The 26,367-nt window shown below is 32.4% G+C and overlaps 1 protein-coding gene, 1 long non-coding RNA gene and 6 other non-coding genes across 8 annotated transcripts; 7 read left to right on the top strand and 1 right to left on the bottom strand.

The window, feature by feature from the left end:
- Positions 1 to 135: 135 nt before the first annotated feature.
- LOC109815764 (putative prolyl 4-hydroxylase 7) lies at positions 136 to 7,534 on the bottom strand. Its single transcript, XM_020380559.3, has 8 exons — positions 7,184 to 7,534; positions 6,997 to 7,083; positions 6,869 to 6,926; positions 6,085 to 6,189; positions 3,563 to 3,620; positions 3,304 to 3,479; positions 3,125 to 3,185; positions 136 to 577 (listed from the first exon to the last, which is right to left on the bottom strand). Exons 1-8 carry the CDS (start codon positions 7,303 to 7,305, stop codon positions 270 to 272), a joined length of 975 nt encoding a protein of 324 aa, XP_020236148.1. The 5' UTR covers positions 7,306 to 7,534; the 3' UTR covers positions 136 to 269.
- A 6,862-nt stretch (positions 7,535 to 14,396) lies between these two features.
- Positions 14,397 to 16,206, top strand: LOC109815767 (uncharacterized). The gene is made up of 2 exons (XR_002241207.3): positions 14,397 to 15,162; positions 16,000 to 16,206. It is a non-coding gene; the product is annotated as an uncharacterized LOC109815767 (long non-coding RNA).
- LOC114917021 (small nucleolar RNA Z199) lies at positions 14,697 to 14,775 on the top strand. The gene has a single exon (XR_003805743.1). It is a non-coding gene; the product is annotated as a small nucleolar RNA Z199 (small nucleolar RNA).
- LOC114917020 (small nucleolar RNA SNORD18) lies at positions 14,918 to 14,992 on the top strand. Its single transcript, XR_003805742.2, has one exon. It is a non-coding gene; the product is annotated as a small nucleolar RNA SNORD18 (small nucleolar RNA).
- On the top strand, positions 15,111 to 15,191 carry LOC114917017 (small nucleolar RNA U54). Its single transcript, XR_003805739.2, has one exon. It is a non-coding gene; the product is annotated as a small nucleolar RNA U54 (small nucleolar RNA).
- On the top strand, positions 15,282 to 15,375 carry LOC114917018 (small nucleolar RNA R64/Z200 family). The gene has a single exon (XR_003805740.1). It is a non-coding gene; the product is annotated as a small nucleolar RNA R64/Z200 family (small nucleolar RNA).
- On the top strand, positions 15,798 to 15,877 carry LOC114917022 (small nucleolar RNA Z199). Its single transcript, XR_003805744.2, has one exon. It is a non-coding gene; the product is annotated as a small nucleolar RNA Z199 (small nucleolar RNA).
- Positions 16,005 to 16,079, top strand: LOC114917019 (small nucleolar RNA SNORD18). Its single transcript, XR_003805741.1, has one exon. It is a non-coding gene; the product is annotated as a small nucleolar RNA SNORD18 (small nucleolar RNA).
- Positions 16,207 to 26,367: the final 10,161 nt, after the last annotated feature.

A 26,367-nucleotide genomic window follows, 5' to 3' on the forward strand; every position in this document is an offset into this window, starting at 1 on the left:
TCCAACCTTATGAAAAATGATAGCAACCAATACAATCTTTAAGAGCGAGGCAACACCACTTCACTTACCTGATGTACATCCAGTTCATGATGGTCATTGGAATATGGTTAAAATCCTTGTGCTTTTAGAAAACAGTATCAAAAACAGCTAAGAAATGTATTGGCATAGTTCCATGTTGAAGTTCAACAAAAATGAATGTTATATACAATATATTTGTCAATGTATTATAACTCTACATGCATTTGAGAGCAAAGAAAGGTATAGACTTCCTAAGAAGAGCAGACATTGCAACTTTTCATACAGTTTCCTCTGACTCCATCACCACCAACCATATAAAGTGGATTCTTCTCACATTCACCTATTTTAGCCCACCTAGGGCAATTATCATTCTCATCAACACAGCCTCCACTACCCACTTGCCTGACTGGTTTTTCAAAGTCACTCACGTGAATCCACTTAGTCGCAGACCACTTCTCACCCTCAATGACTGGGCAGCTTCCATGCAAGCTCTTAGTATCCGTAGTTGCATCCAGATGAAGACTGAAGAACAACAATGCATCACCCTTCTGAGGTTTTACTGAAATCACAGAAACAGATAAGGTTAGAACTTAAATCCTCTGCCATAAAATAAGAAAGGAAAATGGGTGGTTAGATTACACAAGTATGCAAGAGATTAAAACAATGGTAACTGTGAAACATCAAGGAAAAGATTGATTTGCTTCATTTAGTACCAGAAAAATCAATGAATGCTTAGTGCATTGTAACTTATAAGATCAATATTAACAATCACATTACAAAAATTTTGGCAGGAGAAAGATGTCTCAACAAAAAAAACCTATATAACCAATATGGTTTCAACCAATTTAGTAAATACCAAATTAAGCAGCTAAGGAAAAAGAAGAAAATTACAATAATTGGTAAAATATTCATTTGGCCCACCTAACTCAATTTTAACTGAGAAAGGGGACACAAATAAGATTTTATATATGTTGAAATTATAGGGTTCAGGTAGAGAAAAAGGAAAGAAGTATGAATAAATAAGATATATTAATGTGATGTACTAGAACAACTGATCCAATGTTCCTATTTAAACTAATAACCAAGTCATGTACTAATGTACTACTGTCACAAGTAAAAGCCCAAGGCCCACAGAAGGTGTTTGGGTAAAACAACTTGATTAAAACGGTTATTCAATAAATTTTTATCATGAAACTCGAGAGAGCAAGTGTTGATAAAGCTTATATTCAAATAAGCTAAAAATATATCATAAGCCCGTATAGATTCTAAATTCTAAATAAGTTACTTCAATGTTCAAATACCCCCTATTAAATGAAGAAGTGAATCAGGAAACATGGTAGAATTAAGAAGCAAGAAAAGGAGAAAATCCTAAAAATGTTCTAGGAATCTGTTCTCCAGTTCTTTCATTTTTGCAGGCTTATAATTATCTAACGTAATGGAAACTCTATAAATAAATGGAACCACTTTATTATTACATCCCAATCTCTCTTCACAACTTCATGCACTTGAGTGGGTTAGTGATGGGGACCAAAGTGACCAAATGGGCACATTGTTAAATCAAATGAGTCATGGGCCTAGGATACGGGGAAAGTATATAATAGGAAGAAAAAGGGGACATGTAGGAAGAGGAGCAGGGGAGTTAGTTGATGACTTGGAACTTGGAAGAGTGACAAAGGGTAGAGCTAGAGAGAAGTCAATTATAGAGAGGGAGTGATGATACTTTTGGGACAAATTTTGGCCCTGTGGCTTGGACTCTCAATTCTGGGAATCGAGAGACACATTTCTACCATTTTTGCCCACTCTACTTCTTGTATTTATCCTCCAAGCATCAAGAGAAGCTCACTGATAGTGAGCCTTCCTCCATATTCATAAACAAAGAAACATTGTAGAAGTCATGGGGTGTTCAACAAATGGGCTTGTATTTGAAATCCAGAGAATTTGAAATTTTTGGAATTTAAATTATCTTTATTTCAATTTCTACCATTCATTAAATTCTTTGTTTGGATAAATTAATTCAAATTTATTAAATTTTAAATACTTAGCTTGGATAGGGCAATTTAATTTCCACTATAAGCAAAATTGATTCTACAAATGGATATTGGATATATATATAAATATGTATATATATATTCATATTGAAATTTTAAGATTAAACTTCATAAAAATAAATATTAACCAATTTTAAAATATTTAATAAATTAAAAAATTAATATTAGACATTATTTAAAAATAAATTTAAATATTCAATAGTTAAAAAAAATTGATATTTTTATATCAACATTAAAAGAGAGGAGAGAGAGGTATGAGAAAAAAGAGAGAGAAGAAAGAGAAGAAAGAGGAGAGAAGAGAAAAGAAAGAGGGATAGATGGAGAGAGAAAAAGAAAGAGGAGAGAAAGATATGAGAGAGACGGAGAGAAAGGGAGAAAGGAGAGAGAGAGAGAGAAGAAAGAGGGATAGATGGAGAGAGAAAAAGAAAGAGGAGAGAAAGATATGAGAGAGACGGAGAGAAAGGAGAGAGAGAGAGAGAAGAGATAAAAATTATAGAGAGAAGAAAGAAGAGAGAGGAAAAAAGGGAAAGAGAATAAATAAGAGAGAGAGAGAGAGGAGAAAGGCAAGAGAGAGACAAGATGGAAAATAAAAGATAGGGGAGAGAGAGACAGGATAGAGAGATAAAAGCTACTATAAGTGAGACACGAAAGAAAATTGTGATTGTGACTAAGACTATCTATGCGTAATGTCAGAATTTATACAATCTGTCAAAATCTAAGAAGACAGGGCTTGGCTTAGTACAAATATTGATGTCATGAGCATCTGCAGATGTTTTGTAACATCCTCTTACCTAGAAGGCAAAATTATGCGCACTGTAAAATATTATGCACTAGAAACTAGAAGGTATGTTTCTTTGATATATGTCGTGTTTGGTTTCACGTCCGCCACACTTAATTCACGTTAAAAACGTGAAAATAAGAAGTAAAAATTTCTTATTTCTGCGTTAACGTGGTTTTTAAACGTGGAGACACACTAATAGTTCAAAATAAACAATAACCTCAATTCAATATATCAAAAACTACTAATAGTCTGTAAAAGCATTCAGAAATAGTTATACCTGCATATCCGTTGTGAGCACATTCAGACCAACTCTCATCTTTTGGCTGCAACAACTTTGCCTGAAAAGGCAAACAAATTAATAATGATTTCATTTTTTCTTTTTTATTGAGGAGAGGGAGTTAGGTGTCTTTATTAGAAGGAAACATCAGAGAATCAAAGCCATGAGAAAATCTTTACCTCAGAGTTGGGAAAAATTGTTTCCCCGCCCTTCTCAACATTAGATAAATACATCAATACAGTGGCAACACGATGGCCACCCAAAACTTGATTAGCTTTGTCATGGAAGTAATCAAAATGTGGTTCATACTTCTCACCATTCTCATAGTGCAACACTTGCATCGACTCACCATTCTCTGATGCAATTCAGACACATTTAAATTGAAGCGAAGAAAAGCAAAAAACTGAAATGGATCAAAGAATTATTTTGTCTACTAACCTACAGGAAGGAATGTCCATGCAGAAATTCGGGCTTCAATATCAGTAACTATTTCATCCTTAAAGATTAAAAATAGAAGAAAGAGGATATCAATAATTAAAAGCACATTTCTAATAATAAAATTTCAGCTCATGAAAGCATGGTTACAGTGTCAAAAACATTTCTAAGAAATTTTGCCTAATTTTCCCAACAGCCAGAGGAGTAGATGATTATGAGAGGAGAGGTATTACTGATGACCATTAGATTCATTATTCATATAGGCATCATGGATATAAATGCTAAGTTTAAAAATATATGAGCCATCTCAAGCCTTGACCTATTTTTTTTTTCCTTTAAAACAACTCATGGGCTCTGTGCCTCTCTACAATTTTCTTGGTAGTCTTTTTTAAAATCACTGTTCCCTCTGAATCTGAATCTCATGATTTGTGCTCAGTAACTTCAAAATGAATATTTGGACATGAGAAAGAATTATTTATTCTTTTCTATTTTGTGCCCGGACAAAGTAAACCATTAACCTTTAGCTAGCAGTGCACTGTAGTACTGACAGTGTCTTCCCTCCATACATGCACACATTTGAATGCAAGATTCACTCCTTGGCACAACAGCAATGATTCTCACTAACTGTTGGATAGAAGCGGGTTTTAATTGCTTAAAGCCACCCTTATAATTTTTTAATAAAATTTTGTATAGTGAAGGTTGGGTAGAATAGCAGTTCCCCAATGCATAAAAGAAACTTTTTACTAAACAGGTGATGAGATAATGATACAGAAAAATAATTATGAAGAAATAAATATTTATTTGTCCAAGAGTCATCATTCTACACATTTATGAGTCTTAAACTACTTAGTCCAGTGTATTTGATAAGTTAAATATAGCAAAGTCCAATCTAGTAATTGGAATATTGATAGTAGTGCATAATAAATCAATCATGAACTTTCAAGGTATCAAAAGATAATTGGAATATTGAAGATCATTATATAAGGAGCATAGGAAATACATGGAATATCTTATCAATTAGAATAAAATGAAAAATAGCTAAAATAATAATTAGATTACAGGTAAAAAAAACTATGTTTCAAATCAAAGTACCAAATTGAAAAAATAAAAATAAAAAATCCTAGGCCTTATCAAATAAACTTACAGGTAAAATATTTCAAGCACAAAAGGTGTGCAGACTATATGTACTTTATTGATTTTTGAATATGTCACCAGAAATCAAAAGATTGTGCTACAGATGAAAGTAAAGAATAGTTTACTTCCGACTGATTGAAACAACTATGAAATGAATCATAATAATCTATAACAAGCCAAAACATACATGGAGAGCATTCACCACCTCATTTTCATAAAGAAGTAACTTCACATAAGTCAGGTGGATGTGCAAGTACATGAAACAGATTATTAAACACATGATTAACTTTACAAGTTCTTTTCAATATTTGGAGAGAGGAAAAAAAAAAAAAAAACAAGACAGAGGTTCAATGCTGTCATTTGGGATGGGCTCTCATCATGGGTCCAGACATTATATTATACTTATACCATTGAGTCCAATACTTTCATCTGAGATTGATTATTCAAAGCGTCAAGAATCAAGACCTACAAGCACCACCAGCTAAGGCAGTGAACACCTCACAGCCAATGGTGTCAGATAAATAATTGTGTATTTTGTTTCATTCTTGGATGAACATAACATTTTGTAGTAAATGAAAGAATTAATAAGTTGAGGAATACATGTATTCAATAACTATAACAATTGAAGCAAGGATAAAGGAAAAGTCAACAAAGTGACCAATTCTAATTCTAGCATACAAATGGAATTCACTCATCATTCTATAGCAAGAGCAAGAGAGAGAGAGTGAAACAGGCCCCTGGATCAAAGGACGAGCTGCTTCAGCTTCAATTGGCTGAAGGGAGGTCCTTGAGACTAATGTTGTATCTTCTTGGATTCTAAGTCTCTGTAAAGAAAATTAAACAAGGTTGATGGTACCCTGTTCCTGTACATCCTACCCAGTTACCCTTCTTCTCTCCAAAAAGTACAAAGCAAATAAGAGAAGAACTATCCTGAATTCAAGGATTCTTTGACCGCTTCAGTTCAGAATATGTGGCACAAGAAGGAAAAACATATGATCATCTCCTTATTTACCTACTAATATTTTATTTGGCACATCTTCACTTTATTGCTAATTATAAATCAATCCACATTTTGCATACAGTTTCATTCAACTTACTCAAATCACTCATCTATCTCTACTTATTTTCCCAGGATTAATAAAACTCACAAAATCATTGAAACTCCAGACTAATTTGTTATACATTTCTCATCACCAAGAATAATCGACAAACATACCTATATGGGGAAGATAACAAGAACCAGGTGTTCCAATAAAAGAACAAGCCAAAAATTGAAAATAAAAACATTGCCAACTATACTTCTCTATATGCTACATAATTAATCAGAATCACGTGAAGAACTTAAAGGTTTTCACATAAACATAAAATAAATCATCTTTGATTCATCATACCTGTGCCTTGTTGAGGAACATCCCAGAACTTGTTCTGACTTCACTCATTATACTTTTACCAGACTCATTGTCTGCCACCATAGACTTCTCCAGCTTATCCTTTGCCTAACATCACAAACATTCAGGCATGGAATGGAACACAATACAACTCACACCTCCATAAAAGATCTAACTTAAACTCATAAAATTACTGTACGGTCTGAGACCACCACATGGTTTCTGTAATCTACACAACTAGGGTTTTATTAACTCTTTTTTGTAAATTGAAACCTCAGCAACTTGTCGCATTAAAATTAAGAACATAGACCCTTGGTGGTCCTTAAACCCGATGCTAATATCAATCATAAACATCAAACATCAAAAAGAAAAAGAAAAAAAAAACGCATTCAATTTACATATGACGCGTACCCAAGTTTTATTAACTCTTGGTGGTCCTAAATTCATTCAGCTACTTGTTACATGGAAATTGAGACCATAGACCCTTGATGGTCCTCAACTATACAATAATTTCTCCCTAAATCCAATGCTAATATCAATCATAAACATCAAACATTAAAAAGAAAAGAAAAGAAAAACTCATTCAATTTCAATCTAGACATGACACGTAACCAAGTTTTATTACCTCTTTCTTTTAAAATGAAAGCTCAGCTATGTGTCCTGTAGGATTACAGAGACCATAGAGGCGTGGTAATCTTGGACCATCCCATAATTTCTCCTTAAACCCAATGCTAATACCAATCATAAACAACAAACATTATAAAAAAAATTTTAAAAAAAACCTAACCAGATTTATCAAATGATCGCATTCTTTCTCAGATAAAAACCCCTTGTATAGAAAAGCCCTGCAACCATAATTCACAAAATTTAAAAAAATTTAAAAAAGCATTTGTCTAACCGAGGAAAAGGGCAAACCTGGGACTCCACGAGAGCTGAGTGACCCGCGTGGGATCAAACTTCACTGAAGACACTCCTCTCTTCAACCTAAGCACCGATCCATGCCTGAAAAAAACCAATTGAAAATGAAGAAGAGGTCAATTTTCAACGGCATTGACCATTCACCGACAGAGAGAGGGAAAAAAAAAGTGTGCATTATTATTACGTGGCTTTGGATTCCTGGTCCAAACCGGGCAATCGAATCGAAGAAACGAAGATCTGAAAAGAGAGGAGACAGAGGAAGAGCGAAAGGAAACGAAGGGAAACCATAGCGAAAGGTCTTCTCATCTCTGGTACAATGAGGAGAGTGTTGCAACGTTTATGTAATCGGAGAGCTGAAAGCGAAAGAGCGTGAAAGAAAATGGGAGCTCAGCGTTTTTTAATTTTGATTGTCGTTTTCGGACCGATTATTCAACGAACCAAACGAAACGCCCACTGGTTTTCATTTGCATTTTCTACTGCCTCTGTCTGTTTCTGATGTGCGCTTAAACCCGCCTTCTCGAACCTTCATTTACATCAAACATGGAAACAAAAAACAATAAGTGATTCCTCTGTTTTTCTACCAATCTCTCACTCCAACAACCACCAATTAATACTTTTTTAACATTAATTAAGATTAATGAATGTTAAGAGTTAATGAAAATTATAAATTTTGTTTATATTATTTAATGAATTTTTTATCCATCAAAATTACCATTATAGTATCATGTTCGAATTAAGAAATTATGACTATTGTGATTTATTTAACGAGTCTCTTAATTTAATAGCAAAATTCACCAAATATATAATTTTTAAGCCAATAACAAATATTTTCTCCATCTCATACTAATCGTAATTTAAAGTTTATTGAAGTTTAAAGTTTTTACAAATATGTAATGATAATAATAAATATATCATATTTTGATAGAATTTTACTAAAATAGTTTATTCTCTCAATAAATCTATTAGTTTTAATTGTGATGATTGAATAATTTATGAAGGAATAAATTAGAGGAAAAAAGTTAATTAATATTAGTACATTGAAAAGTAAGAATATTATTTATTTTGAGACATTTTTCAAATGTTAAAATTACAGTAATTGTGGGATGGAGAGTAAAATAAGTATGACTTGTATTTATGATATTTTTTACTCCCTCAATCACATAATAAATGGTTTTTTAGATTATTTTACATAAACCAATAAAACTAGTATAATAGTAGGGTTAGGTTGAGGACTTATTGAATCCCCATCAAAGACGGTTTAAATATATACACCAAAAGCATGATAAGATTACTTATCTTAAAAGAGCAGAGGTAATGTTAAATCAAAAGATAAATTTGGATCATTGAACTTAGAGTTTTAATGCTAACAAATAAAATATTTTTATAAAGAAAAAATGTCTTAAAAAATGTCTTTGAAAAATATCTTTAAAAATATTTATCATAAGATGTAAATTGTTTGCAAGACATTATAAATTAGACAAAACATACAGTCTATCTTATATATATATATATATATATATATATATATATATATATATATATATATATATATATATTAAATGTTTATTATTTATTGAGATTAACAATAAAAGCTTTTTGAATGTTTTATTCCTTGACAAATCAAATTAAAAGATTATCTTGAAGCTCACAAATTTATTAAAGAGAACAAGATTATATTTTTCATCAAGACCAAGGACAAAGATCCCTAAAATCACATAAAGAAGCAGATAAAGTCATTGTTGTTACTGGAATGCACTACCATTGCTTATGCAAGCTCCATTTGGTATGAAAAGATGATAAGTAGCCTCTTTGATCAGATAAGAGATATCATTTGGTGAAATATATTTAATGCTTGCATTAAATAAGCCAACGGTTATTTATTATTACAAGGAAAGACAATGAAGATAAACAAAACAAGCTTATGAGCTGGACTCAAAGTGTTACAACAATCATCTTCTTTGAAGTATTGTATAAGAAGATTGAAAGCTCAATAAAGATAGAATATACATAATAAAGAGAACAGACATATAGATACATCTTTGTATAGAAAACATACTCTTTGTAAATCTATTCTTTCTTGTAAACATTCATTGATTTGTATTGATTGTATAACGTCTAAGTGAAACGAACACAACACTTGTGTAACCTTCATGATCATTATTATAAGGTTAAAACTGAAGAGACTTGTAAAAGAATATTTGGTTATTAAGCTTGGAGAGACTTGTTGTTAAAAGAATTCTTGGGTAGTTGCATGAAGAGGCAAGTCAAAAAATATTTAGGGTTGAGTCAAAAGTGGCTTGTTGAAAGAATATTTGTATCTTTGTTTAAAGATAGTGAAATTCAATCTGGTTAGATTGAGAACTGATATAGTCTTAGTGGTTGAAATGAACCAATATAAAAATATTCAATGTTCCATCTAACTACTCTTTGTATTTCATCTTACTAGAATTACTACTTCACTATGACAAAAAGTGCAAGTTTTGATACACATTATTCAACCCTTCTTCTAGTGTTTATCTTTTCTCCATGAGTAACTAGAATATACTTTGGGTCTCACATTTAGACTCAGACCCAATAACAATATAGTATAAATAATTATGTTTTATATAAAACCCTCTACCTCGCATATGTAGATAAATTTAATACTTCGTTATAAGGATATAAAAATCTTCAAATGGCTTGCATAAATAATCAAAGTGAAATCTCTAACATGAGATAGAGTCTCACATTACAAGCACTTAAACAAAACTCCATACTAATACGAAAATATAACACTAAACATACATCTTGTACTAGAAATTAAGCAAAAACATCCCTAATCTAAACCCTAATGTCATGTATCTTATCAGAGCACTTTCAAGACAAGAATTAAGCCTCATCATCAAGATCCTGATGATCATTACTTGCAATAACATACATATAGTCAAGACATGAAAACAAAGGGGAGTGAGAAAACTTCTCACTCTAGCTCATTGCATGAAATAAAAGATAAATAATCAAACACAATGTATACATTATTAATACAATAACATGACATTAAAAAATATTTGTCATTATCAAATAATTCATACATCACCATCACACACTCACTCATTCATGACACATTAATCATAAATAATTCATTTGCATGCAAATATGGAATATAATAAACACGGACTCTTGATTTGCATGCATGTGGTACTAATCTCAATATATACGCAGTGCATATGAAACAATTTGTCGATTTGTGTGTATATGATATATGTCACGTTGACTCTTTCATATTATGAATTCAATATATATATATATATATATATATGCTCAACGATTTGTCACTCAACAATTTGTCACACATATGATTTGTCATGCTCATAATTGTTATTATTCATACATACACTTTACCACATGCACAATTTGCCATACAGGGAGTCAAGTATCCCATTCAAATAATTTATCAAACATACATAGTCATTTCACATTCATTAACATTCAAATTACTCATCACATCATCTACACCCGGTGCAACTCATCTAGAGAGCACTCATAGCTAGGGATGGCAAAAATACCTGCACCTGTGGGTATCTGCGGGTAAAATCCGTTACGGATAATAAATGGATAAACTAATTGGGTACCCGCGGATAATGGGGACGGATAAATTTTTACCCGTTTATAAACGGGGCGGGGGCGGGTATGATGATATCCATACCCGCGAGTACCCGTTTAATAATATTTCTTAAATATCATAATTATACTTGTACCACATAACCCTAAAACTACACTCTCTCATCTTATTTTCCTACAAAAGTGAGGTTGATGAAGTTACCAACATGTGTTAAGCATGTTATAGAATTATGTTGGATGTAATTTGATTAATTTTCTAGCTTTGATTAGACCAATAAAATTTATATATTTTAAGTTGTTTACTTTCATTTGGAATTATGAGATTGAATTATTGTAGCTTTGTGATGAGACTTTAACTTACTTGTGAAATTGATGTATTTTACGTTATTGATTATCTTGCATTTTTATTATTATTTCAACAAAATTAACGTTAAATACAAATTCAAAATTAACATAGAATTTTTATTTTTAATATTTCAATGACATTAAAAATAAATTTAAAATTATTTGTAATATATTTTTTTTTTAATTTCTTAAAAATTTATAGATGTGACACCCTCTACCCCAACATAAATATGAAATCATGATAAAAAGAACGTCTTATTGAGTTAAAAATGTTTAAAATTAAAACAACCATTCTAATAACGTGAGAGTAGAGAATTCACATTCATCAACTTAAAACATTATCAAATGCGGAAAAGATAAAACATAAGTTTTTCCAAACAAAATACATTAATGAAATCCTAACTATGCCTAGCTATACCCCGATGTCACATATCCTATCAGAGCATGCCCAACTGAAGTGTAGAAATAATAGTTAGGCAACACACATAGTTCATACAATCACAGTCATAGTCACACATTATTTAGGTACAAATTTAAATTATACATATAACAATAACACATGCATAATCATTCATCATGCAATGATCTCATGGACTCGACTCATAAATGCATGTGGCGCCAGTCACGTGTCTCATAATCACATTTCTCATCAGTTCATCACTGGTGACCCAAGGTACACCTTGTTAGCTTGTTACATCACTTGGTGACACAATGTACACCTATTAGTTGGTTACGTCACTTGGTGACCAAAAGGTACACATGATTAGCTGGTTACATCACTTGGTGACCAAAGGGTACACCTAGTTAGCTTGTTACATCACTTGGTGACCAAAAGGTACACCTGATTAGCTGGTTACATCACTTGGTGACCAAAAGGTACACCTGATTAGCTGGTTACATCACTTGGTGACCAAAAGGTACACCTGATTAGCTCATAAATGCAAATGATGCATGTCACACATTCACAATTTCATGGACTCTCACATTTCACATTCATCACATCTGACATTCTCATAGTTATAACTTATCTCATTTCATCACATTTCACAATATCATGTCTAATGTCATTTGTCCCTATTTCACATAATCATACTTATAATTATTCCTCATAGGGTTTCTCACGGAATCTACAGAGCACTCTAATTCATATTAGAACTAATCTAATTTCAAAATCAAATACATATTTACACTATACATCACACAAGGAACGTAACAGAACATTCAAAAAGAAAAACAGAAAACACTCATAGAGTTTCCCGTAGGAACCCACAAAGTACTATAATTCATATCAAAACTTATCTATTTTCAAAATTAATCACATATTCATACATCTCATTCAATAAGGAGTACAACAGAAGAATCAGAAATCAAAACAGAAAACATTTATATTTTGCCTGTTCCTAGGAGCATGCATCAGGCAAGGGATTGGGGGTCAATCCGATTACCCAACAATTATTCCCACATCCCGAGCGAGGTTTCTCACTCGCCCCTTACCCGGATAAGTAGAAGAAGATGCTAAAACTAGATCTTGCTGGTCTCTTCCTCTAGGCTCCCCTTGCTCTTCAGAGAGTGTAAAAGAAAAGAAGTCAGAAAATGAAAAGTGTGCTTTTTGGGAGTGGCAGAGAGCTCAATTTATAGGCAGAAAATGAAAAGGGATATCGTTTCTTGAATACGGGTCTGTCCATAGAAGAGGATGAAGTTTGGAAGAAGCTCTGGAAGTTAAGGCTCCCTGAGAAGGTAAAGTTCTTCCTGTGGCAATGTTTTCACTCAGCCCTTCCAACGAATTAGGTTCGGGCTAATAGGAGGTTGGCAGAGTCTGGTGCGTGTCCGCGTTGCTCTTGCCCTCAAGAGACTATTTTACATGCACTTCGGGATTGCCCGTACTCGAGGGAGGTGCTGATGTCTGGTGGGGTCAGTGTGGGCTGGTCTTTCTCTGTAATGGACTGTTCCTAGTGGCTGAAAGGGATTATTCTGCATTCGGATGCTATTAAGCTCTCCATTACCTTGTGGTGGGTCTGGCGGTTCAGGAATAACATGGTGTTTAACGACGAGCTTTGGTCGGTCTCGGCAGTCCGTCGGAAGGTGATAATGTCTACGGTGGAGAATAGTGTGTACAACGCTCAGAGGCGTTTATGGGTGGAGCAATCTCTTTGGAGGCCTCCGGAGCATCCATGGGTCAAACTAAACACGGACGGGAGTTGGTTGAGTGAGAACTCTGCTATGGGGATGGGTGGAGTAATTCGAGATTCGGCCGGTATGTGGAGGGGAGGATTCTCGCGGGGAGTTCGTCATGGGGATGCGTTACGAGCGGAGCTGTTGGCCTTGGAGGAGGGTTTATCATTTTGTTGGGAAGGTGGGTTTCGGAAGGTGAGTTGCGAATGTGATTGCCTGGGAGTAGTTACGCTATTTCAAGACCGATCAATGGAGAGGGATCATCTGCATAAGCACTATGATGTTATTCGTCGTATTAAGTGCATGTTAGCTAGGGACTAGGGAGTTTATGTAAGTCATATCCCTAGAGACGTGAATTCAGTAGCTCATACGCTGGCTAGTTGGGGTGTAAGGAACGTAGGTTCCAATGTATTTTGGAGGAGTCCTCCTGATTTTATTTTGTTACCGTTAGGTCGAGACTTTATGTCTTGAGTTGTTTGCTGTTTAATTTCATTCTTTACCAAAAAAAAAAGATAAGAGATCAAGATTCAAGAAGGGTTCATGATATATACACTTCCTTTTTTCTATAAGTACACCTCTTTTTTTAAAAAATATTAAATTTTAAAAATATTCTTATTTATTTTTTTATTTTTTAGTTTTATATTTATAACATTTTATTTAGTACTTTATTTCACACATCTTTCCTCTTTTTCTTTTCTTCAATTTTTACATGTACTCTCTTACTTTTCCTTCACCTCACATATTTTAGTAGCATGTAAAAATTGAAAGAGAAAAAAAAAGTGTGAAAAAAAAAGAAAGTAACAAATTAAAAGTTGAAGGTGTAAAATTAAAAAAATAAAATAAAAATTACAATATTTTATAATTTTTAAAAAAATAAAGGAGGTGCACTTATAAAAAGGCTAATGATATATATACCTCCTTTATTTTTTAAGTACACCTCCTTTATTTTTTTATAAAAATTATAAAAATATTGTAGTTTTTTTTAGTTTTCTAATTTTACACCTTCAATTTTCAATTTACTATTTTCTTCTTCTTTTTTACACACTTTTTTTTTTCTCTTTTAGTTGTCATATGCTACCAAAATAGGTGGGGTGAAGGAAAGGTAAGGGGGATGCATGTAAAAATTGAAGAAAAAAAGGAAGATGTGTGAAAAAAAATACTAAATTAAATATTATAGATATAAAATTAAAAAATTAAAATTTTAATTATTTTTTTATAGAAAGAGATATACTTATAGAAAAAAAGAAGTGTATATATCATGAACCTTCAAGAAGCGTTATTGAAAACTAGACAAAGAGGCCCAAATAGACAAGGACCCGGCCCATTTCCCACCTCCATTTCAAATTTAGGGTTTCCACATTCTAGATGGTTCACCGTTCAATTGTGCTTCCCTATAAATAACAGCGGCAAGTGTTTCTCTCACTGTATCCCTCTCTCGCTAACCTCCTTCGGTATCTCAGGTTTTCAATTTCCATGAGGATGTGGATCTACTGGCTTGAGTTTTTCATTCATTAGGTTCTTTCTCTGTTATCTTGTTCGGAATTTTACGTTTTCTTGTGTGTCTGTTTTCTTCTGGTATCGATCATCTGATGAGAAAAAAACTGCAACAATATGATTGGATTCATTCCATGATTCCTAGTATTTAAGTCTCTGATGATTAGTTTCTCTTTTTCTTTCTTCTTTATGGTTCTTCAATTTGAATTTCCCTTTCTTTCTCTGTTGCTTTTGTTCTTGAGAATGTCTGTTGCTTTCGTTCTCTGTTTTTATTTTTAAATTAGATTCGGTTGAATTCAAAGGCGAAGAGGTGTGATGAGTTTTACATTGGTCCGTGTTTCTGAATCACCGTGACCGACAACTTTTACCAATTTCTGATCTCCAATCGCAGATAAATTTGTTCCTTCTATGATTTATTTAATCGATTTTTCTTCCGAGTTTTACATTTTAATTCTGTTTCTTTGATTTCTTGATCTTTTAGGTTATTCTTGTGTTGGCGTGGCTCAGTGATTTTCTGCCTTAGTTGCAGTATACGCTATTCCGATTCATAATGTGAGCTGATATATTTTCTTATGAGAGCCTGTGCTATGTATGCTTTTCGAAATTTGTTTTCATAATTTTAGATGTAGATATATAGAACCATTTTCTAGTTATTTCTATAGGTATTTGCAGTTCTGCAGTGATGATTTAAGAATCAAATTCACATGTCAGACTTCAGAGATTTTTCAAATCCATGAGAATGACAATTCTGTTACTGAGCAGAATGTGTAATTTATTTAATTATTTATATTTTAATTTATAACTGTGTTATTTAAAAGTATTTTATTCCCACTTGATTATTATGTTTTTAATTAAGTTATATTGACGGGGGATTTCTCCGAAGGAGTCTCGTACTATTTAGAGAGCAAACAAATTGTGTTTGTATATTTCTCCAGTGACCGTCATAGATTAATGCTCACCGGCGTCGACGGCGCCGCCCTCACGGGTGGCATCTCCGCCGGAGCAGTCTCATATTCCATCGCCTTGTGGAGCGGCGTCGCTGCTTTTACCATTTGGGACTGGCCATGAGACGAACATTTCATGGTTGTATTTTGTTAAGTTTTGTTATCGAGTTTTTATCTTTAATACCTCGTTCCGGATTATTCTTTTTTTTTTTTGGGTCTACGTCATTGTTTTTCTCTATTATTGGTCAATTGATGAGATACTAACTGCAACGATATGATTGGATCTTATTCCATGATTCATTGTATTTAAGTCTCTGATGATCAGTTTTTCTCTATTCTTTATATTTTTTGAGATTCTTGTTTTTCTGTAGTTATTGAGATTAATGTTAGCCATTCCTTTTGAACTTTTTTATTTATTGAAATTACCTTTCCTTTAAATTCAAAGGTGAAGAGATATGATGAGTTCTACATTGGTCCGTGTTTCTGAATCACCGTGACCGACAACTTCTTCCAATTTCTGATCTCTAATCGCGCCTAATCGCGTATTACTTTATTTATTATGTAGTCTTATTTGATTTTTTTAATCTCTTAAATTGATTTTTACATTTATAGCCATGATTCAAGAATTTATTATCTGATCAGAGTTTGTTTATATTTTTTTGCTTAAATAGTAGATACCATCTTTTAAAACCAACCATCTAGCAGATCTAATTTATGATTTATCCGACTTATTTAAGTTAAATTGACGGGGGATTTCTCCGAAGGAGTCTCGTACTATCCAGAGAGCAAACTAACAGTGTTTGTATATTTCTCATGTAACCGTCATAAATCAACGCTTACTGGTGTTGACGGCGCTGCCCTCAGGGGTGGCATCTCCGCTGGAGCGTCTCATATTCCATTGCCTTGTGGAGCGGCGTTGCTGCCTTTATCATTTGGGACTGGCCATGAGACGAACATTTCATGCTTTACAGATGAATATATACATTGTGTTTATGCTTTTATTGTATTGAATTGCACACGACGTTGTATGACTAGGTGGAGCTGGTGACTATCATGTGGTGGGTGTGGAGGTTGAGAAGTAACATGATGTTCAATAAATGGAATTGGAATATTGAACAATCTGTTGCAGTATAGTTAGTTCAGTAGCTGGGAATAGTTTTACACTTTAAGGAGCTTCTTTTGATGGAAAGGCCTCTCTTTTGGTGCACCCCATTGTTCGGTTGATTTAAACTAAACGTAGATGGAAGCTGGATGAGAGGCACATTGGTTGCTATTTAGACATTTTAGATATATAAATATCGAAAATTATGTATAAGTATGGAGTTAGAAGTTATTTTTTTTTTTTAATTTTATTTCTATAGTTTTTCCAATTTAGTTTGTGATATATTAAATATCGAGTTTAAATGTTTTTAATTTTTCAAATTTAAAGTAAATTTATTTTGGTTCTTTAAATTTAAAATTATTATTTTTAATTCCTGTTATTTTTAAAAATTTTATTTTAATCTTTTAGGTCAATAATAATATCTTTAAAAATGATTAATTATGATAATTATCTAATATTAATTAAATTTAATGTAATATTTTTATTAATAATAAATAAATTTTATATAATTATGTATGATAAATGTTTTAATAAAATTTAAATATAAAGATTAATATATTTTCTTTAAAATTATAAAGACTAAAAATAATATTTTTAAATTTAAAAGATTAAAAATTGATTATTGTTTATAATATAAAAGTTATTTTAAATCTTTGGATGACATATTATCGAGGTTTGGATGAAATAGTTGAACAACATAAGATATATTAGTTGAACAACATAAGATATATTTCGATGAGACTAAGACTTTTAAAACAAATTATTCTCATCGACAGATTTTTAAGTTTTTATATAAAGGGATCTCTTCTTAGGCATTGTATTTTATGTATATTGTCCATGTCAAATTAATTTTATACATGACAATTTACATGAACTCATTAATTTATATATCATACATATTAATATATTAAGCCTTTCATTAATATCCTGAAATCATATTTATATATATATAGAGATTTATCTATGTCTTAACTTCATAACACAAGAATAACATCATGAAATCTAAGGAATCTCAAACAAAAATCCTAAATGGAATGGAATCTCGCAATAGACATTGGGTTTTTGTTTAAATTGCACCCAAATAAAAACACAACATGGAATCCTTGGAGTGTCAATGAGTGAGAGGTCCTGCGAATAAACTTCACTCTTCTTGATGATGCCCAATGTTATATCGGAAACTACACAAATTACACATATTGTAGAATCGTGAAATTGTTAACATATCAAAACCAAATTTTCACATTCCAATTGGTAAAAGTATTTTAAACACGCAATTCATACAATTACATATTTTTAATTTTCTAATACAATCACTAATACGTTCCATTAGGATTTCCCACAGAAACGAGTAGTGGCAACAAAACATACATTTTTTAGCCAAGCTAAAAAATTACCAATATATATGTATATTATTTATATCAATTAAAACATACAATGAGACATAAAGAAGATAAAGTCACATTTAGGAAAAACATAAAATATTATGTTGGAGTTTATGTTTGAATAATTATGGCTGAATTTTATTATTTTTGTATCCGTTGTTTTCCAAAATATAAGTTATACATGTATGTAACGTGTGATAGAAGGTGTCACAACTAGAAGATGGATGGGGAGTGGAGTGAGTCAAATGAAAATACCAATTGATAAGAAGCTAAAAACTATCCTACTATAAAGTACTTTATAGACACCATGAGAACTATGAAAAAGATAAAGATTACAATAAGAATAATGTAACGACTCGCCATGGTCTCTACACTTAGTGGAATCGCACTACTACTAGTGAACTAAGGAAAATATTAAATTGGATAACTCATACATACAGGTATAGATAAGAATAAAAATAACCAAATTCTTTAAATACAAAATAAAATGCCATGTATGTACAGTCATCCCAAAAATAATATTCCCTAGTGCCGGTCAAACAGACAAGAATCGCTACCCAAAATGGTAACCCTAACACGAGGATCAAACTCCCCGTCTCGCAGCGGTCACCTCGACTCCAAGCTAGCCCTGATCTGCTCCCATACCAAGTATGATCATCGCAGTTCCACCACATGGAAACATAAGGGTAAGCTAGAATTCACAAATGAATCATAATAATCTATACTACACAATCGTATTCATAGAGTCACACCATACACTCTATCCAATACTACTAATGCATAAAATATAATCCACCAGTCATGAAGTCAAACACCACACTTCATCATATTAATAATCATGCAATAAATGCATCTCATGACAGATATCAATTCATATCAATCATCTAATGCGTCGTCACGCATACACCTAGGAGATCTCCATAACAATAGAGCTGTATAAGTGACATTCCATCCTACCGAAACCATCCCAACCGTTTTCACGCCCAAAGCGCCCGCTCGGTCACAGCTAAACAGGATATAATCCTCCCTCGGGTTTACTCGGATGATGTCACTTACACACTTGGAAGTCCAGATCCACCGTCAGGTATAGCACAGCTGGGTACGGGCTTACCACGACCTTGGCATGCATTAACCAAGTCAATTGTGGAGTTCGCCCACCGACTATCCGCAAGGATCCACGCACCTTCCCGAGTACTTGGTTAAGAGAATAACCCTCAACCTCATACCCCGCTCCAACACTAGCTAAGGACTTAGAGGAGACTCACCCAACCCAGTGGCCTATCTGAGCACCACTCTTCCAAATCCAGTGGCCTCCCAGAGCACCACTCTCATATATCAGTGGTCTATCCAAACACCACTCTCAAGAGACTCTATGTGAGCTCTTCCAGTTCGAAAATATTTTTCCTCACCTCAAGTCCTAGGCTAGACTCATGCCATAGGCATCACATGCAATCATGCATCATACATCATAATGGTCTGCCCACCATCATGATCAACAATCATACACATGTCATAAGACATCACATGCAATAATGCATCATACATCATAATGGTCTGCCCACCATTATGATCAACAATCATACTCATATGAACATATACGCATGTCATATCATATTCAAACATTCATACGTATCATCACAAAGCATACATATGAATCACACCTCACCATACATCATATATCATACATACATGATCTAAAACTTTAACTTTAAACATGCATAAGCATCAATTCATTCATAAACTTATTCACCTCGGCGTAGCCTGAGCTCGCCCAGCCTAATCCCAGCCTGAGAGTCCCAAGACTCATCCACGCCTAGCGCATTCAACCTGCGCCCATCTGATGCATCAAATTCACCAGAACCCCCATTTTTTTTCCAAGACTTTGAACAATTAGCGAATTCTCCGATCCAGCCATGGATCCTCAACTTTCATGCATCAATTGAGTTTCTAAACTCACATGCAACTTAAATAACAAACATTCTAGCTTCCCTTACCTGAAGATTGGCTCAGATAGCCAAAGACTGAACAAAAGTAGAATTTCCCCTCGAGGCTCAACTCGGAACTTCAGTCTTCCCAAAACAAGCTTTCTGATCTGAATTTCAAGAAAAGTCAGAAGGAGTTAGTGATCTAGAGGAGAAAAGGAGTCAAACAGAGAAATTTGGGAGAGAAAGGAGCTCACTGACCTAGAGACCTTCTCTCTAAAACTTCTCTCTAAGAACTCCGAAACTCCTGAAGGCCCCCAACCCCCTATTTATAGACTTTCGGATTGGCCCAGAACGGCCCGTTCCGAACTCCCAAATCACGCACAAAATTAACGCCCAGAACGGCCGGTTCTGAAATCAGAACGGCCCGTTCCGGGACTCAACCGGAACGGCCCGTTCTCCCGGTCCGTTCTCCCTCCAGAACGGTCCGTTCTCCTTCCCAGAACGGCCCGTTCTCAACTACAATATGTAGTTCAATTCAGTAGCTTGGAACGACCCGTTTCAATTTGGGAACGGCCCGTTCTGGGCTACTGAATCAGCTTTTTTTTTTTTTTATTTTTTTATTTTTTTTATTTTAACAATGTTACAAATAATATTCAGATTTTTCCTTCATGCCTCTAAAGGCTAAGGAATACATCTTTATAACTTAATATCTTTATAACTTAATAGTTATAAAGGATGATTATACAAATGTCATCATCGTAAATATAAAATAACTTAAAATTAAATATAACAATACACCAATATTCTAAGTTAATCTAATGTAATCTTTCAACCATATGATTTTCTTTCTTTTGGGCTTAAAGTCCATCCTAACAACATTAAAAACTAATTCGATCATTTAAGTCTCCTTGCAAGACTTACAAGGTACAAAGGCTATATTTTACGTATAAAACATGAGACTCATCTTTTAACTCACATGCTTAGTTAATCATATATAGAAAAATCACGTAAATACTAAAGTACATTCATATAAATAATTTTAGATAACAAAACACAACTTATACCCAAACTCGATTCTCTTAATGTAATCAATTAAAAACATAATTAATGCCTAAACTACATTTTTATACAATCAAATAATTAAATGCATAAATTAATTTCACAAAAATCTCTCAATTTCATCAATCAACATCCTATGGGAACAACGAGATCTCATAGATTCACAATTAACTTAAATAATTCACAATTCACAATGCATATAACTCAAAGATTAACCACATATCGCATATCCCAACATACATATACAATAATTATGAAAACATATTCTTGGAGTAAATAAAATCTTTCATAGTTGATAACATCTTTCATGGATAAAACAAGTGTCTCAAATATCATAAGGTAGAAGATTCACATTCACAACTCAAACATAACTCCAATGTAGAAATTACAAAAGAAAAGAAACTAAGGTTTTCAAAACAGTTTAATGGAAACAACATCCTCGGCTAGTCCTAACTACACCCCGATGTCACATGTCCTATTAGAGCACGCCTAACTGAAGTCTAAACTTTATCACCAACATCCTCATGCTGATGGTCACCTACAACACAATAAAATACATACATAGAGCAAACGGGGGAGTGATAAACATCTCACTCAAGTTAAGGTGTAAAAATAACGGCAGGCAACACACACAAATCATAACAAAGCACAACACAAAGCACACATTAATTAAACATAACTCAAGTCATACATGTATTAGTAGCACATACACAAGTCACTCATTATGCAATGATGCCATGGACTCAACTCACAAATGCATGCATGTGGCACCCGTCACATATCACATATCACTAGTGTGCTACCTAAGCAACACACCTAAGGTAGTCTAGGATTACTTGTTGGGAGCTACCCATACTCTCAACTAGAAGGATGTATTGCTAGGGGCTGGTCGGGATAGCGAAGCTGCGCAAGTTACGTCTCGTGCTCACAAACGGGCAAAATCGAGACATCCAAACCGCACTATCCCCTAGGACTCTTCCAAGTTGTTACACAAGGAGGGTCTTCCCTAATGATGTACTCCACATTGTACCCATCACATTGATGCACATGATGCATGTCATGCACTCACACTTCATTGACTTATCATTTCGCTTGTCATAGTTACTCATATATCATGCCTCATTGTCACATATCATCATGTCTCATTTACTTTTCACATTGTCTCATCATATTCACATAATCTACACAGAGCGCTCTAATTCATATCAAAACATATCTATTTTCGAAATTAAACACATATTTACACTCAGCAAACGTCAAGGAACACAACAAAAAATTCAGAAGGCAAAACAAAAAATATTCAAAATTTACATGTTTCTCATAGGTTGTCAATGGAACCCATAGAACACTTTAATTCACATCAAAACTTGTCTATTTTTAAAATTAAACACATATTTACATTCAGTAAACATCAAGGAACACAACAGAAAACTTAAAAGGCAAAATAGAAAACATTCAAAATTTGTCAGTTTTTCATAGGGTTTCGTGTAAGAACCCATAGAGCAATCTAGTCCATATTAAAACATATCTATTCTTGAAATTAAACACATATTTACACTCAGAATCACACAAGGAACGCAACAAAACAATCAAAAAGAAAAATAAAAACTTTCATAATGTATCTGTTTCTCGTAGGGATTCCCATAGGAACCCATATAACACTCTAATCCATATCAAAACATATCTATTCTTGAAATTGAATGCATATTCACACTCAGAATCACATAAGGAACGTAACAAAACAATCAAAAAGTAAAACAGAAAACTTTCATAAAGTGCTTGTTTCTCATAGGCAAGGGATTGGGGACAAATCTTGCTACCCAATAGTTATTCTCACACCCTTAAGTGAGGTTTCTCTTCCCCTTACCTTGATGAGAAAAATTCGAAGCACAGGCAGAATCCGGTTGTTCCTCTTCTCTGAGTTCTCCTTGGTCTTCAGAGCGTAAAAGAATTTGAAGCACAGACAGAATACGTGAAATGACTCTTGATAACTTCCTTTTTCTCAAATTAATAATAATAATAATAATAATTAGCAAATGACCGCAACATCCCTCCTTCCCTCTCAAATTAATAATTAATATCATTAAACATATTCCCTCATTTTTAATAAATAAAATATACTTAACTCTAAATAAAATATATTTTCGTAAAAATATGTCTTATATCAAATAATCGAAATACTAGTTAAAAATCATGCTTTATATTAAGATAGAACTCATATCAAATAGCTAAATAATAAAAATCCTTCTCATAAACACATAAAAATATTAAAATAAATACTACGTATTATTAATATAATTTTTTTATGAAAATTGGGGTGTTACATTGAAACAATTAGATTAGTCTCTAAAGAAGAAACTAACAATTGAAGGTGTTGAACACAATTATTGGATATAAAAGAATGAGTTGCGTCTGAATCATACAGTACATTCAAAGTTTTAGCTTTAATGAAACATTTACCTTGTATTAAATCATTGTTTTGAGCAGCTTCAGTTTCAGTCATGGTATAAACTCTCCCAGTTGTAGGAGATCTTAGTTTGGATTCAGAAGTATTTGCGTGTGCCTTTGGTTGTCCACACTCAAAAAACACATGACCAGGCTTTCCACACTTGAAACAAACAAGTCCTTTGAGATGACAATCCTTTGCTTAATGTCCCTGTCCACACTTGAGACACTTAACTTGATTATTCATAGGTCTACTGGAATTTCTTGCAAATTGAGAAGATTGGAGTTTCCATTGAGGTCGATCATAAGGTTTTCCTTCATTATACTTTTTCTTGTTAAACTAAGGACCAAAATATTTTGGTTTGTTATCCATATTGTGATCAAAACCTTCCAGAAAATGACACTTGTGTATTAATGTAGGAAAATCAGAAATTTATAATATTTTTACTTCCTTTCTTAATTAAGGTCCAAGACCATCTTCAAATTTTATACACTTCATTTTCTCATCAGGATGATAAAAAAGCAAAATATTTCCCCAACTCCTCAAACTTAGAAGCATATTCTTCTACTGTCATGTTTCCTTGTTTTAATTGTATAAATTATATTTCTTTAGCCCTCCTAACATCATTAGGAAAATAATTTTTTAAAAAACTTAGCTCTAAATACTTCTCATGTAATAATTATTTCTTCTCCTTATAATAACCTTCTAGTACTATCCCACCAATATTCTGCTTCTCCTACTAATATAAACACTACATAGTTCACTTTTTGGTTATTAGGATAGTTCATGGCTTGAAATATTTTTTCTATTTCCTTAATTCATAATTCAACTTTTTCAGGATTATATCCTCCGTCAAAATGGGAAGGCTTGTTTCTCCTAAACTCAACCAATCCCTGTGACTCTCCCATTCCTTCTGTTCTTTGATTTCTTAACAAGGCTCCAGCCATGTCCCTAATAGCTTGTATAACCTCGGTCAGTTATGTATTTCTTCTTTCTGCCATCTGAAATTTTTATAGGTTAGTTTATCATACCAAAAACATGGTTAGCACATTTCCTCAAGTTACACATGAAACATTGCTCTGATACTATTAAAATGTAAAGCCTAATTATATAATATTAAATGAGTTAATCACCTATACACTATCGGTGTAAAGTTATTTTGCACTGGAAACTAATCATATCTTTTAATAGTATCATGTCAGTTGCTTATTTAATGAAATAAAAATAAAATAAAATAATTTAAAAAATATGATTGGTTGCCAGTGTAAAAAACTTTACACTGACAGTGTATGAATGATTAACTCATATTAAATATATATTTTCTTATATGTTATTATCACAATTATAACATTAATAATATTTTACATAAAAACAAAGAAGATTTTGTGAACTTATTTTCATATAGTTAGCTTATAATTACATTACATACTATTAAAATATTTACAATAACGTACATAATGATAAACTACTTATTTCTTACATTATTATTACGATATTTACATATAGTTAGTTCATATTTACATTACATGTTATTCTAAAAATATTTACAATACATGTCTATTTACATACCATTTTTTTTCTCTACTTCTACGATAATATTTACATTGGTGGTGGAAATAAATTTACAATAGAATTAGCGTGATTAGCGAGTGGTAAAAAGAAAGTCACTATAATAGGTTCATCTATAATAGTGGGATTTTCTTGGTCGGGAAAGAAGACAAGTGAAGACAATCCTATGCCTTGAAATGTGACTGAGTTGGAAACAATATCCACACTCCAATTTCCCCCAGGAAAAACACAGAGATAGCAACTGTAAATGGATCTGGAATTGTGGGTAGATCCATCTATTTTGTAATATATTTAATTTTAAACTGAGAAAAATAAGGAGTGAGAACAATTATCAAATAAATACAAATAATTAAATATAAAGTATAGAAATATTTATAGTCAATAGTAAGTATATAATTATACACACACACACACACACACACACACATATATATATATATATATATATATATATATATATATATATATATTAGATATTCATTGTTATGATAAAATTTGAATTATTTTAGTAGTGACTAGTCGGGATAAATGAACATAATAATATAAACTAACAAAAGGAATGTAATTAAAGAATATTAATTTATTAAATGACAGTGATAAGCATCATTAAATAATTAAACAACATAAATTAGGACCACCTTATTAATTATTAGGAGTAAAAAATATCTCAGATTAAGCAAGTAAATGAGGTTAGAGACACTTCACTAAATAAACATACATAGATATAACATAAATAAACAAATATAATAGTATATAAAATTTTAAAAGGTTAAAGATCTCCTCCCCCTTACCTTAGTAGAAAAGTGAAATGACTTGGAGGTACTCAAAAATTGTATATTTCTTTTCTCCTTTCTCTCTTTTCTGTTTCTCTATTCCTTTTTAATATTCTTTCTCTCCGTAAGTTCTCTCTTTCTCTCTTCTCAAAATTTCTTAGTTCCATATTCCCCCACCACATAGCCTATTTATAGCAAATTTGGTAATGATTACTTAGTTTGCATGTAATGATATATTTTTCCTTTTTGGTTGATTTCCAATCATTGTTTACTTGTAGATAAAATCTTTTTACTAATGGATATGTTTCATAACATAAGCTTATCCATACATTTAATGTAGATAAGGTATCTTTTTTTTTTTTTTTTTTTTTTTTTTTTTTTTTTTTTTAACTTTTTTTAACTTTTTTTCTAAAATATATATACATAAATTTAAAACAATTATTTATATTAAAGACTTGAAATTTTAAATATTTATTTTTCATAATAATAATTAAAATATTATTCTAAAAAATATTATAAATAAGGTTTTAAAATTTTATAATGCCATTATATTTTAT

This window comes from Cajanus cajan, chromosome 2 (genome assembly GCF_000230855.2).
Source record: "Cajanus cajan strain Asha chromosome 2, NIPB_CcT2T_4, whole genome shotgun sequence".
In the NCBI taxonomy this organism is placed as follows: Eukaryota; Viridiplantae; Streptophyta; class Magnoliopsida; order Fabales; family Fabaceae; genus Cajanus; species Cajanus cajan.

What these genes read in the sequence shown, in the direction of transcription:
- LOC109815764 (XM_020380559.3), bottom strand. Translation starts at nt 7,305, where the DNA reads ATGAGAAGACCTTTCGCTATGGTTTCCCTTCGTTTCCTTTCGCTCTTC. An exon ending in CAGCTCTCGTGGAGTCCCAG is followed by an intron (nt 6,927 to 6,996) that starts GTTTGCCCTTTT and finishes TTATGGTTGCAG; the next exon opens with GGCTTTTCTATACAAGGGGT. An exon ending in TGCTCACAACGGATATGCAG is followed by an intron (nt 578 to 3,124) that starts GTATAACTATTT and finishes CTGTGATTTCAG; the next exon opens with TAAAACCTCAGAAGGGTGAT.